A 14177-nucleotide genomic window follows, 5' to 3' on the forward strand; every position below is an offset into this window, starting at 1 on the left:
TGGGAACTCAAATTTCATTTTGCCCCAGACTCTGTATTTAGGCGATGGGGCGGTCATTAATATAGGGGATAAATAAATACAAAAAATGTGGTCCTAGCCAGTGTTATGATTGGCAGACAAATCATTCTTAGGGGATGGAAGTCGGCTGGAGCGCCCTCGTTTCAAGAGTGGCACACAGAGATGGGCAGGGTGGTGGCATTTGAGGGAATGTTGTATAGAAGGCTAGGCACCATGGATTTGTTTAATAAAAAATGGGGCAACTATTTGGCATTTTTGGAGGGTTCTCAGGGAGGGGCAGTGGAGGGAGATTTGTAGTTTTAAATTGATTATTTTTTTTTTTTATTATTTTTTTTTAATCTATTAAGTGTGTCCTCTTGTCCTCCTTTTTGGTATTTGTATTTGTATGTGTGTATACTTTTGTTTTGTGTTAGACCACTGGATGTTTGTAGTGTGAGGGGGAGGGGGGATGTTCAGGGGGAGGGATATATAATTTTATTCTGTGTGTGTCTGTTCTGTTTCTTCAATCCTGTTTTTTAATCAATAAAATGTTAATACAAAAAAAATACTGTAGCCTGTACTACAAATGGCGTACTAGTCTAGTGTGCTACTTGTTTTTGGAGTGGGGTGGAAGGAGTGTTTTGGAAACCTGTTTAGATATTTTTAATTATACTTGCCCTTTTGTTTTGTGCGGCTAGTGACATGGAAATGAAAAACTACACCTTTTAATGTTTAAATGCTTAAATGCTGGTGTGAGAAAATTAAGGCATACAAGGTGTTTTCAATCCTGTTTTTTGACTGTAGATGCCAAGGAAGATAGTGTACGACCAGCTGAACCAGATCCTGCTGTCAGACAACACCCTTCCCGACAGCCTAATCCTGGTAAACGGCAGCGAATGGCAAGGACAGGTCAGTACCAATCTATTGAACTTCTTGTATGCCTCTCTGTCTGTCTGACCACCCTATACAGAATCTGTTGAAAAGAAACTGCTTAAATCAGCTTAAGCTGGTTTGCTGATCTTGGCTGGTCTGTCAGTCTGGGCAGACTGGTCTGTTTTGCTGGAAAATAGGGGGACTTGTTTTGGGCACTTGTCAACTGGTCAGGCCGGCCGACTGATCAGCTAACCAACTGAAGACCAGCTTTGCCCGGGTTGGGAGGCCAGCTAGACCCGTTTAAGACTAGGAAATTAGCTGGTGGTCTCATTGTTAAAGCTGTAAAGAATTTTTGTCATTATGACAGTGTATCTTGACATATTTATCCATCCTGAGGCTCTGTCAATGGTGAAATAATGAGTGTTTGGTTGATTTGTGTGTGTGTGCGTACAGTATGTGACTGAGCTGCTGCAGGCCCAGAAGCTACCAGTGGTTTGCACCTGCTCTGGATCAGAAATCCAGGCCATCCTTTCTGCCCTACTCACACGCATACAGAAATTGTGAGTGTAACCGTGGCAGAAGCTTTGAGAATTAACACGCATGTGAACCGACATGGTCTGTAGTGTTGGCAGGCTGTCATATCTAATGACGTTAAATATTATTCATGCTTGTTATAGTTTTTCCCGATCAATTTTATACATTTCTCCAGACTCAAAACACTGCTCTCAAAACAATTAAGCATTCTGAACACTTTGTAATTGTCCTAAACAAATTGTAAATTTTTCTTGATTTTCATCATTTTCTCAAAAGGCTACACAAATTTCTCTGATCTAAGATTCATGCTTTCAAAACAGTTAACACAGACAACTAAATTAAAGTCAGATTCTCAAATGCACATGCCAGGTTGTCAGATACCTTTATATGAATATCTGTTGTGTTAGTAATTCACACATTAAAAAAAATGCAATTTACAAAAATTTTTCACACAACTATCATAACTTTGCTATCTATTACTGTAAAGGGGTCAAATATGAAAATTCAGAGCAAACAAACAATGAGGAAGAAGTAGAAGAGGAAATACAAGACAAAGAAAAGGTGCAAGCTGAGAAGCGGTAGAGGGTAAATGAAGAGGAAATGGGAAGAAGTGATAAGAAAAGGGGAAGGTTTTCTCAACTCTTTTAGGGGTGAACTTTGAAAGAGTTGAGGAAAGACCAAATGGAGATGCTGTAATTATGGTGAACAGAGAGAAAGAGGACAGCAGGGTGGAAGAGTAAAGACACTAAAGAGGCTCAAATGATCTGAGAGTTCCTCTAATTGATAATGTTATCAATCATGGCACAAAGAGCTTGGCCTAATGCAGGAGTTCTCAACGGGGGCAGTACTGCCCCCCAGGGGGCGTTCAAAGGAAGCCAGGGGGCGCAGAGAGCAAATTAGTAGAGAGGGGGGCATTAGGTTACAAATGGGGGGCGTTTGTCAGTCATAATAATCAAATCTATCTTCAAGTTCCTCTTTGCATTAAAACGTTTATTTAGACTTGGAGTATATCACTTGGTTCTCGATTATATGGGTTGGTACGCATTTGTACTGCAATTCATCTGATTTTGAAGTCTAGCGACACATCTGAATTATCAGGTTTAGCAGCATCAAATAAACAGGCGGAGGCACAACCTCTGCTAATGCACCTGTATGGCTCTGTAGATGGATATGGCTCAATGGACAGAGCAGCACGAGTGCAAAGCTCTTAAAGCTTGTGCTCTTAAACTCACAGCTTTGCGAGAATCAGTGAGAAACATGGTGCGAGAAGCAGAAACCGTTTGAATTTGGCGCAGAATTCTATGTCACCACCCTTGAATTTACTATAGTAACACTAACTGTACTTTAGACAGAAATAGATTTATAATAAATATTATAATATCACTACTTCAGCTCTATTAAATTTGTCATAGGATACATTAGGGGAGTGAGGGAATATAATTAATTTTTGTTACAACTTATAAATATTAGCAGGGTGTTCATCAAAAAAAGGTTGTGAAACAATGGCCTAATGTGAACAGATCTACACTGGCTTCAATCTCAACAAAAAAGAAGAGGGAGGAATGGCATCGATCTGCATGCCACAATTAATGTCCACAATTACTATACCATCCATGCTTTCATTGCTGTCTTATGTAGGTCCATACAATATAGCAAGACTGCATTTTGTTTTACAGTAAACTTCCTCATCCTCTTTCCAGAGGAAAAGCAGTAAAAAACTAGAAACTGAGAAATTTTATGAAAACACACCGAAAAAGATCTTTATTGTAGATTTTTATGACAAATATGTTATTTCAATAGTAGAGTTGTGTGTCTATAGCTGAAAATGCTATGAATTCAATAGAGTACACATGTATGGTTTTGATGTTAGTATTTAGTTTTAATAAATGCATTATCAGAAAATAATACAGTGCTTCATTATGTTGTGAAATTGAATTGTTCAGCCAAATTAAGTGTCTGTCAGCTGTGTGAATTGTTATGAGAACATTGACTATAGTTTAGAGAAATGTGTAAAATCGATCGAGAAAAACAGTAATATGAATCATATTTATTCTCTAAGTTTAAAGTTCATATAAACAGTCTGGCACAGCATGTTCTATGATTCCACCAATTGCAAAGCTAGAGCTAAATAAATTTTGGCTTACTGCAGTGGTTCTCAACTGATTTTATTTCAAGTGGCGTCCCAATACAGTACCACAATTGTGTATCATACAAAAGTGAACAGAAATGTCTGTAAATCAAATATATTGGTTTATTATTAGTTTGTATCTATGTATGTAGTTTGAATTCCAATGATTTTACACTCTCAGCAGCCAATAATTCACTGCAAAAAAAACAAGTTTGTCCTCTGTAACCAAACATGTTTTTAATGTGGTCTGGGTTGTATTTTCTGTATTTTCTATTTCTGCTTTGTAGTTTTGTTCATGGTTTTTGAGGATGATGTCAAGTCACGCAACCTGTCACAACAATAAATTATGCATATCGCTCTGTCCCTAGAGCAGCTTTGGGACTCCTTGATCACTGTCTGGTTCATCTTCTTCCAACCTACAGGCAGAAACTAAAATCAGCTAAATCTGTAGTAAAGACTGTAAAGAGATGGACCAATGAAGCAGAGCTGGAACTACAAGCCTGCTTTGACTGCACTGATTGGAATGTTTTGAGGCTGCAGACACCAATCTGGATGAGCTCACAGATACTGTGACATCATATATCAGTGTCTGTGAGGATATGTACATTCCTACTAGGACTTATTTGACATAAAACAATGACAAACCGTGGTTTACAGCAGAACTCAGGCAGCTTTGTCAGGTGGGGATAAAATCTTGTACAATCAGGCCAGGAACACACTGAATAAGGAAATCAGAGTGGCTAAAATAAGCTATTCTGATAAGCTGAAAAAGAAGTTTTCAGCTAATGACCCTGCATCAGTGTGGAGTGGCCTGAAACAACTTACTATCTACAAGACTCCTACCCCCAACCCTGTAGTGGACCAACAACTGGCTGATGACCTGGATGTGTTCTACTGTAGATTTGAAAGGCCCAATCTCCCACCCCACACCCGCTCTGACATTCACTTCACACAAACGTCAACACCTCCTGCAACCCCCCTCCTACCCCCTCCTGCTACACAAACTGCTCTTAAGATCTGTGAAGAGGAGGTGTGCCATGTCTTCCGAAAACAAAAGACAAGGAAAGCACAGGGCCCAGACAGTGTTTCACCCACTTGTCTAAAATCCTGTGCTAACCAGCTGGCCCCCATCTTCACACTGATCTTCAATAGATCATTGGAGCAGTGTGAAGTCCCATGCTGCTTCAAATGCTCAATCATCATTCCTGTTCCAAAGAAACCCCAAATCACAGGATTTAATGACTACAGACCTGTCGCTCTGATGTCTGTGGTCATGAAATCATTTGAGAGACTGGTGTTGGCCCACCTGAAGGACATCACTGGACCCTTTCTAGATCCCCTTCAATTTGCTTATCAAGCGAACAGGTCTGTGGATGATGCAGTCAACATGGCATTGCATCATATCCTGCAACATCTGGACAGACCAGGGACATATGCAAGGATCCTTTTTGTGGACTTCCATTTGGCTTTCAACACCATCATCCCAGCTATTCTCTGGACTAAATTACACCAACTCTTTGTATCCATGTCTATCTGTCAGTGGATTACCAGCTTTCTGACGGAAAGGCAGCAGCTAGTGAGACAGGGGAAATTCACTTCCAGCACATGTACAATCAGCACTGGTGCCCCCCAGGGATATGTGCTCCCCCCACTACCCTTCTCCCTGTATACAAATGACTGCACCGTCAAGGACCCCTCTGTCAAGCTCCTGAAGTTTGCAGATGACACTACTGTCATCGGCCTCATCCAAGATAACGATGAGTCTGTATACAGAAGGGAGATTGAACGGCTGGCTCACTGGTGTAGTCAAAACAACCTGGAACTGAACACGCTCAAAACGGTGTAAATGATTGTGGACTTTAGGAGGAACACCCCAACATTGACCCCCCTCACCATTCTAAACAGCACTGTGGCAGCAGTGGAGTCATTCAGGTTCCTGGGCACTACCATCTCACAGGACCTGAAGTGGGAGACCCACATTGACTCCATTGTGAAAAAGGCCCAGCAGAGGTTGTACTTCCTTCACCAGTTGAGGAAGTTCAACCTGCCACAGGTACTGCTGATACAGTTCAACTCAGCAGTCATTGAGTCTGTCCTCTGCACTTCAGTAACAGTCTGGTTTGGTTAAGCTATGAAATCGGATATCAGAAAACTACAAAGGACAGTTCGGATTGCTGAGAGGATTATTGGTTGCCCCCTGCCCTCCCTTCAAGAACAGTACATTTCCAGAGTGAGGAAAAGGGCGGGAAATATCACTCTGGATCCCACTCACCCAGCCCACTACCTTTTTGAACTGTTGCCTTCTGGCAGGCGCTACAGAGCAATGAGCACCAGAACCATCAGGCACAGTTTTTTCAGTTTTTTCCCTTAGGCTATCCATCTCATGAACAGTTAAAACTACCCCATTGAGCAATTAATGTGCAATACACCGCTTAGTCTATTTATATTTATCCAACATACCATACCTCTTCTGTCATTACATTCACTTGCTTCTGTATATAACAGATTTGTATTTGTGTATTGTACATTCGTGTATATATATATATATATATATATATATATATATATATATATATATATATATATATATATATATATATATATATATATTTTAGTCCTATTGTGTATTTCTATATATACTTTTTTTTTCTGTTCACTTCTTATTTTTTTATTATCTCTGTCTTGTTGCTGTATTGTTTGTGCACTGGAAGCTTCTGTCACCAAGACAAATTCCTTGTATGTGTAAGCATACTTGGCAATAAAGCTCATTCTGATTCTGATTCTGTCCATGCTGACATCACCTAATTTGGCTAGCTCTATCAAGTGACAGATTAATTTGCGGCAAAATACTGTGGCATTTAATTGGATGTGCAGCCTTTGATGTCAACAGCTAAATTGATTATTTTCCCATTCCTTTTAATCCTGATTATGCACAATTATATGATAAGTTGCATTTTATTATTTGCATTAAGCATTGTTTTTTCCCTGTTGTGCGCAACCCTATTAGAACAGATTTGCTACTCACCAGTCGAGAACCACTGGCTTACTGCACTTCCACCTGTTCTTGGGACTGCATTGAGATATTTTGATTGCTCTTTCTGTGTTCTCTCCTCCTGGCTACAGCTGTAACTGTAACTCTGTCATGCCCAAACCGGTGAAGGTGGTGGCGGTCGGAGGTCAGAGCTACTTTGGAGTCATCTTGAGATTTTTCGTCTTTCAGTTGGCCAACAAGATGTCTGACTGGCTCAGCCACATGAAGTTTCTTGTGGTGCCTTTAGGTACCTTTAGATAACCTCTAAACGTGGTGTTACCCTTGACTAGCTCAGAGCTTGATGATTATTTTGATTAATTAATCAATTAAAATAATGTGAGCTCCATGCTGAGCTTGGGTCTCTTCTTAGGCTCTCACCCTGTGGCCAAACACCTGGGTTCACTGGATAATCGCTACAGTTTCTCCTTCCTGGACAGCTCATGGAGAGAGTTATTCAGCCGCTCTGAGCCTCCTCAGACTGGTACTTACCTGACAGTACATTTAAGTTATTTGCTTTTATTCATGTTTCAACTTTTGTACAAGTTTTTGGACGGTTGCATTTGAGATGTTGCTTTGGCATTTGTCCATTGGATTTGTTTTTATATCTCTTTAGCCTCATCCACGTCTGACTTTGTGGATGTGGCGGGACGAATTCTACAATACATCAATGGGTCTACAGTCACTCATCAGCTCCCTATTGCTGAGGCCATGCTGACCTGCAAACATAAGACGTGAGTGGGACAGGACATACAAGGCTGTTATTTTTAAGTGATTTGGCTAGTAGTACAATTGCTGTATAATTTACCTTGCTAGTTTCTAACACCTGTTAAGTTCAGCTATTTTATTATTTTATTTATTTTCTAGGCAAGATGATGATTCTTACCAACATTTTGTTCCTTTTGTGGGTGTGAGTACATTCATTGTCAGTTATTTTAAAATTATTATAATTTAATTGTTTCAGTTTAAATCTTATTTGCCTTATGGGGCAACATATCCCAAGAGTGTATTCAGACATATTTAATTATATTATCTTTTCCATGTAACAGGTAGTCAAGGTGGGATTGATAGAGCCCAGTTCAGGATGTTCAGGTTTGACATGTGCTTCTTTGTGTCTAACTACATAATATTCAGCAGCATTATTATATTACCTTGCTGAAATAAAACAGCTTAAGCTTGTTTGCTCGTCTTGCCTGCTCTCTCTGCATAGTCAGGCTTGCCTGTTTGCTAGTTTTAGAGGGGTTTTGGGCTCTTGGGAGCTGGTCAGGCTGGGAAAACATCTTAAACCAGCTAAGACCAGCTATGACCAGGTATGACTTAACTGAAGACTTAAAGGGATAGTTCACCCAAAAAAGAAAATTCTCTCATGATTTACTCACCCTCATGCCATCCCAGATGTGTATGACTTTCTTTCTTCTGCAGAACACAAATTAAGATATTAAGAAGAATATTTCAGCTCTGCAGGTCCTCACGATGCATGTGAATGGGTGTCAAAATTTTGAAACTCCAAAATCCACATAAAGGCACCATAAAAGTAATCCATATGTCTCTAGTGGTTAAATCCATGTGTTCAGGTGTGGGTGAGAAACAGATCAATATTTAATTCTTTTTTTTTTTTTGTCATAAATTCTCCTCCTTGGCCATTAGGGGGCGATATGCAAGAAGGATGTGAATAACCAAAAACAGAAGAAGAATGAGAATGTGAAAGTAAAGTGGAAATTGACTGAGCAGGTTAGAGTATTTATAGTAAAAAAAAGGACTTAAATATTGATCTGTTTCTCACCCACACATATCAAATTGCTTCAGAATATATGGATTTAACCACCAGAGTCATCTGGAGTACTTTTATTTTGCCCTTCCTCATCCTCTTTCCAGAGGAAAAGCAGTAAAAAAGCTAGAAATTTTGAGAAATTTTATGAAAACGCACCAAAAAAGATCTTTATTGTAGATTTTTATGACAAATATGTTATTTCAATAGTAGAGTTGTGTGTCTATAGCTGAAAATGCTATGAATTCAATAGAGTACACATGTATGGTTTTGATGTTAGTATTTAGTTTTAATAAATGCATTATCAGAAAATAATACAGTGCTTCATTATGCTGTGAAATTGAATTGTTCAGCCAAATTAAGTGTCTGTCGGCTGTGTGAATTATGAGAGCATTGACTATAGTTTGGAGAAATGTGTAAAATCGATCGAGAAAAACAGTAATATGAATCACATTTATTCTCTAAGTTTAAAGTTCATATAAACAGTCTGGCACAGCATGTTCTATGATTCCACCAATTGCAAAGCTAGAGCTAAATAAATTTTGGCTTACTGCAGTGGTTCTCAACTGATTTGATTTCAGGTGGCGTCCCAATGCAGTACCACAATTGTGTATCATACAAAAGTGAACAAAAATGTCCGTAAATCAAATATATTGGTTTATTATTTGTTTGTATCTATGTATGTAGTTTGAATTCCAATGATTTTACACTCTCAGCAGCCAATAATTCACTGCACAAAACCAAGTTTGTCCTCCGTAACCAAACATGTTTTTAATGTGGTCTGGGTTGTATTTTCTATATTTTCTATTTCTGCTTTGTAGTTTTGTTCATGGTTTTTGAGGTTGATGTCAAGTCACACAACCTGTCACAACAATAAAGAATGCATATCGCTCTGTCCCAAGAGCAGCTTTGGGACTCCCTGATCACTGTCTGGTTCAACTTCTTCCAACCTACAGGCAGAAACTAAAATCAGCTAAACCTGTAGTAAAGACTGTAAAGCAATGGACCAATGAAGCAGAGCTGGAACTACAAGCCTGCTTTGACTGTACTGATTGGAGTGTTTTTGAGGCTGCAGACACCAATCTGGACGAGCTCTGTAGGTCCTCACGGTGCATGTGAATGGGTGACAAAATTTTGAAACTCCAAAATCCACATAAAGGCACCATAAAAGTAATCCATATGTCTCCAGTGGTTAAATCCATACGTTCAGACACGATATGATAGGTGTGGGTGAGAAACAGATCAATATTTAATTCTTTTTTTTTTTTTTCATAAATTCTCCTCCTTGGCCATTAGGGGGCGATATGCAAGAAGGATGTGAATAACCAAAAACAGAAGAAGAATGAGAATGTGAAAGTAAAGTGGAAATTGACTTGAGCAGGTTGGAGTATTTATAGTAAAAAAAAGGACTTAAATATTGATCTGTTTCTCACCCACACATATCAAATTGCTTCAGAATATATGGATTTAACCACCAGAGTCGTCTGGAGTACTTTTATTTTGCCCTTATGTGGATTTTGGAGATTAAAAATGTTGGCACCCATTCACATACATAGCATGGACCTAAAGAGATGAGAAATACTTCTAAAAAAAAAAAATGTCGATTGTGTTCAGTAGAAGAAAGTCATACACATCTGGAATGGCATGAGGGTGAGTAAATTTGAGAGAATTTTCATTTTTGGGTGAACTAACCCTTTAAGGGGATAGTTCATTCAAAAATGTTAATTCTTTCATCATTTGATGAAATTATTCTTTCTTACACACCTTTATGCCATCTTAAACTCGTATGACTTTCTGAAGATACTTTCACTGAAATATGGTGTTTATATCCATTCAAGTCAAAGTCCAAAACTTTCAAACTCCAAAAATGACATAAATGCTGCATAAAGATAAATAATCCATGTCATTTGAAATGATATGATCGGTTTTGGATGAGAAACAGACCAAAATGTAACTCCTTTTTCACTATAAATCTTGACATTTGCAGTGTCCTAGGCGCGATCATGAGAGACGCTTGATTACACTTCCTTGCACTTTACGCATGCGCAGAGTCCCTGCACATGCACCAAGCGCAAGGAAGTTATATGAATTTGAGACATCATGAGCAAATAAAGAGAGAATTATTGTTTTTGGGTGAACTATTCCTTTTAAGAGTTTTTTAACCCATTGTAGGTGGAGATTGTGAGGAGGGTGTGGCTTTGAGCTTGGCAGTTCCCTCGACGTCTCCCCCTGCTCATGGATCACCCACTGGAATGATGAAAGATTCTGCCACGCCACCCCCTTCGACATCACTAAGCGGTGGATTGGCTGCTCTAGGGTAAATGTAATGATATATATCTACACACTCAGAATAGCCCTACCTCTGCTCTTTCTCACTTTGCTATGGTTTACAGCTGTATAATCGCTTTAATAAAGATTTATTTAAAAAGCAAAACCCAATCGTGGTCAAAGCAATGGATAAGCAATTTTGAAATAATTGTGTCTCCATTATCCAGGAGCCCCAGCATGTCTCATGGGGTGGATGCCATTGGGCTGCAGGTGGATTACTGGGTGTCTTCAGGGCTCGATAAGCGTAAAGATGGAGAGCGTAGAGACACAGGCAACAAGAACACTTTGAAGTGTGCGTTTCGATCCTTGCAGGTCAGCCGGCTGCTCAGCTCTGCCTCTTGTGAGCTCCAGTCTGGCTCCAACACCATGTCCATGACTGTAGTAACCAAGGAGAAGAACAAAAAAGGTGAGGTGGTCCACTAGATTCACATGAAATCACATGGAGAAAACTCATCCATTTGGGTACACATTGTCGATTCACTGGATCCTTTTAAAATGGGTAAATTGTAAATAATGATGTTGGACATTTATGGCCATAAAATGAAATAAAACATGGGGTGTGTTTGTCATCTTCAGACATATTGAACCTGCAGTATGTACTTACTGAAAGGTGCAAATTACATTAAAATAAAATATAATGTAAAGGCTCAAGGGTTACTGTGGAACTGAATTGAGGGGCATAATTTTAATACTTAATGGCCTACAAATGCTTCTTCAGGGCCTAACTTATAATCATGTCTGTCTGTTTTTTTGCTGAAGATGATTCAGTGTTTTGTTGACTTTGTGCAGTGCTTTACATCACTGTAATTTCATTTGACATTTCTACTCTTTCTTGGTGACTCTTTATGCTCTTAATTTTTTACTTAGCTGAGCTATTTTTTAGCTCCCTCAGCAATGCAGTGTTTACTAATACTAACCAAACCTAACCCTGTTTGCTCTCTCTCTATGTCTACAGTCCCAACCATCTTCCTGGGGAAGAAGCCTAAAGAGAGAGACACTGAGTCAAAGAGTCAGATTATTGAAGGCATCACCAGACTTATATGCTCAGCCAAGAATCAACAAACTAGTCTCAGAGGTACTAACCAACAGATATAGCATTTAGCCACCCTTTGTAGGACACCCATTGGTTTTACTGACAGTTGGGTCTTTTAGTCGAATTTTACTGTCATAGATGAATAAAAGATTGCAATTATCCAAGAAATATAATAACAAATTCAAGATTGCAAAAATGATCACCGTATTCAAACAGGATTTCCAATCACTCCCTCCTGTCATTGGTCCAACAAATTAATAGTCCTGCCCCAATCTCACACCATTGGTTGAGCCAATGTTGCCATGTTGGGCTGATTGGGATGCTCAAACAAACAAAGCAATATTTTGGTACCGCCACAAACTGCAGATGGCTACTTATAATTGTGTTAGTGTATAACGCAGGTATAGGAGACAGTATTTTAACATAGAAACTAGATGGGTGAAGTGTGTCAAGACAAACTTTGTGGGCTAAACAATTAAGCCTTGACTGAAAATTCAAACTACTTATAAAAGAGTAAAAGTTTAATGGTTAGACAGTAAGACAAACAACCAGCTAGCAAGATACACTGTCAGACAGACTGTCACATAGGCCACATTCACAGCAGCAATTCATGTCCTGTCCAAAGTTCTGTAATTAAGTGCTTAATACGGTTATGTTCACACACAGTTCAGTTATTTAAGAGAGTGACAATCACATTCTATAACCGAACTGACACCCATACATTCTGAGGACCCACAACCGTATATTCTGCAAACCTGTGCTGTGTAAACGGAACTGTACTAGACAACTAGTTGTCTGTCACGTCATGCAACGTGAGAGTCTGTACTGTACATGGCTCATGTTACCTCACAGATATGGAGATACGAGCTGTGTGCCATCCAGTGATTCATTCACTGGTTTCCAACAGAGCTGCTCTCATCAGTTTTATGGTCTGGGTGTGAGCCGTTGCTCGGTTTAAAAGCATTCAAAGCTGCTGTCGGTTAAACTAGATCTGATTTGTGAACCTGGGCCTCGATTGGAATGGTTTGTTTAATAATGCGCCGTCAATAGTAATCAGACATGCTGGTGTTATGGACGTCAACATCTTTGATATTTGTGTTAATCGCTGTCACTGTGGTTACAGGTGTTATGGTGTGTTCACGTCATGTCAGAATTACGAGATTCCGACTTGTAAAAAGCGTTCACATCTTCGTAGAGCTTGTAATTACAAGTTGTAAACTCTGAATTCTATGAAAGCTCCGACTTGACTGTCGTGACATCATGTGAAAAGAACCAATATGGCAGTGGCCTCAACAGTTGAAGGTAGTGAACATATTTCAGATTAATATGCTGTTTTATGATGCCTGGAGCATTTCTTTTTGTTCTTTGTTTTTTCAAAAACATATCGAGGTGAATTAATGAAGTGATAAACATTTTACTTTTATTAACAACAAAGCCTTTTTGGCATTATAAGTGTTGCCATTGAAACTAATAACTTACGAGGTCTGAGGACGTGAATGGCTTCGAGTAGAACAGGGGTACTCAATTAAAGTTCCAAGAGGTCCGGGCTCTACATTTCCTTCCCAGCAAAGGTCCGGATAATAATATGTAGCTTACATGGTGTCAGTAGTTATATGGCTAGGAAATTATGTATCTTTTTTTAAATAGTTTTTATAACTTGCCACATTGGCAGCAATAGTACTTTTTATATATCTAAATAAATATATATATATATATATATATATATATATATATATATATATATATATACTGTATATATATATACACAGTTGAAGTCAGAAGTTTACATAGACTTAGGTTGAAGTCATTAAAACAAATTTTTTAACCATTTCAGAGATTTAATATTAGCAAACTTTAGTTCTGACAAGTCGTTTAGGACATCTACTTTGTGCATGATACGAGTAATTTTTCCAACAATTGTTTACAGACAGATTGTTTCACTTTTAATGGACTACATCACAATTCCAGTGGGTCAGAAGTTTACATACACTTAGTTGGCCTTTAAGCAGCTTGGAAAATTCCAGAAAATTATGTCAAGTCTTTAGACAATTAACTTCTGATAGGAGGTGTACTGAATTGGAGGTGTACCTGTGTATTTTAAGGCCTAGCTTCAAACTCCGTGCCTCTTTGCTTGACATCATGGGAAAATCAAAAGAAATCAGCCAAGACCTCAGAAGAAAAACTGTGGACCTCCACAAGTCTGGTTTCATTCTTGGGAGCAATTTCCAAATGCCTGAAGGTACCACTTTCATCTGTACAAACAATAGTACGCAAGTATAACACCATGGGACCACGCAGCCATCATACCACTCAGGAAGGAGACGCATTCTGTCTCCTAGAGATGAACGTAGTTTGGTGCGAAAAGTGCAAATCAATCCCAGAACAACAGCAAAGGACCTTGTGAAGATGCTGGGGGAAACAGGTAGACAAGTATTTCTATATACAGTAAAACGAGTCCTATATTGACATAACCTTAAAGGCTGCTCAG

At 38.9% G+C, this 14177-nt stretch overlaps 1 protein-coding gene across 7 annotated transcripts in view; it reads left to right on the forward strand.

The window, feature by feature from the left end:
- LOC127431255 (phosphofurin acidic cluster sorting protein 1-like) overlaps positions 1–14177 on the forward strand; it is a 44666-nt gene that overhangs the window by 27261 nt on the left and 3228 nt on the right. For all 7 annotated transcript variants that reach the window (XM_051681611.1, XM_051681612.1, XM_051681616.1 and 4 more), the window contains 10 exons: positions 802–906; positions 1324–1430; positions 6656–6810; positions 6934–7044; positions 7177–7294; positions 7428–7470; positions 7610–7652; positions 10501–10645; positions 10824–11062; positions 11612–11731. In XM_051681611.1, coding sequence (XP_051537571.1) covers positions 802–906; positions 1324–1430; positions 6656–6810; positions 6934–7044; positions 7177–7294; positions 7428–7470; positions 7610–7652; positions 10501–10645; positions 10824–11062; positions 11612–11731 — 1186 coding nt within the window. The remainder of the gene's footprint in view (positions 1–801; positions 907–1323; positions 1431–6655; positions 6811–6933; positions 7045–7176; positions 7295–7427; positions 7471–7609; positions 7653–10500; positions 10646–10823; positions 11063–11611; positions 11732–14177) is intronic.

This window comes from Myxocyprinus asiaticus, chromosome 40, assembly GCF_019703515.2.
Source record: "Myxocyprinus asiaticus isolate MX2 ecotype Aquarium Trade chromosome 40, UBuf_Myxa_2, whole genome shotgun sequence".
NCBI classification, from domain to species: domain Eukaryota; kingdom Metazoa; phylum Chordata; class Actinopteri; order Cypriniformes; family Catostomidae; genus Myxocyprinus; species Myxocyprinus asiaticus.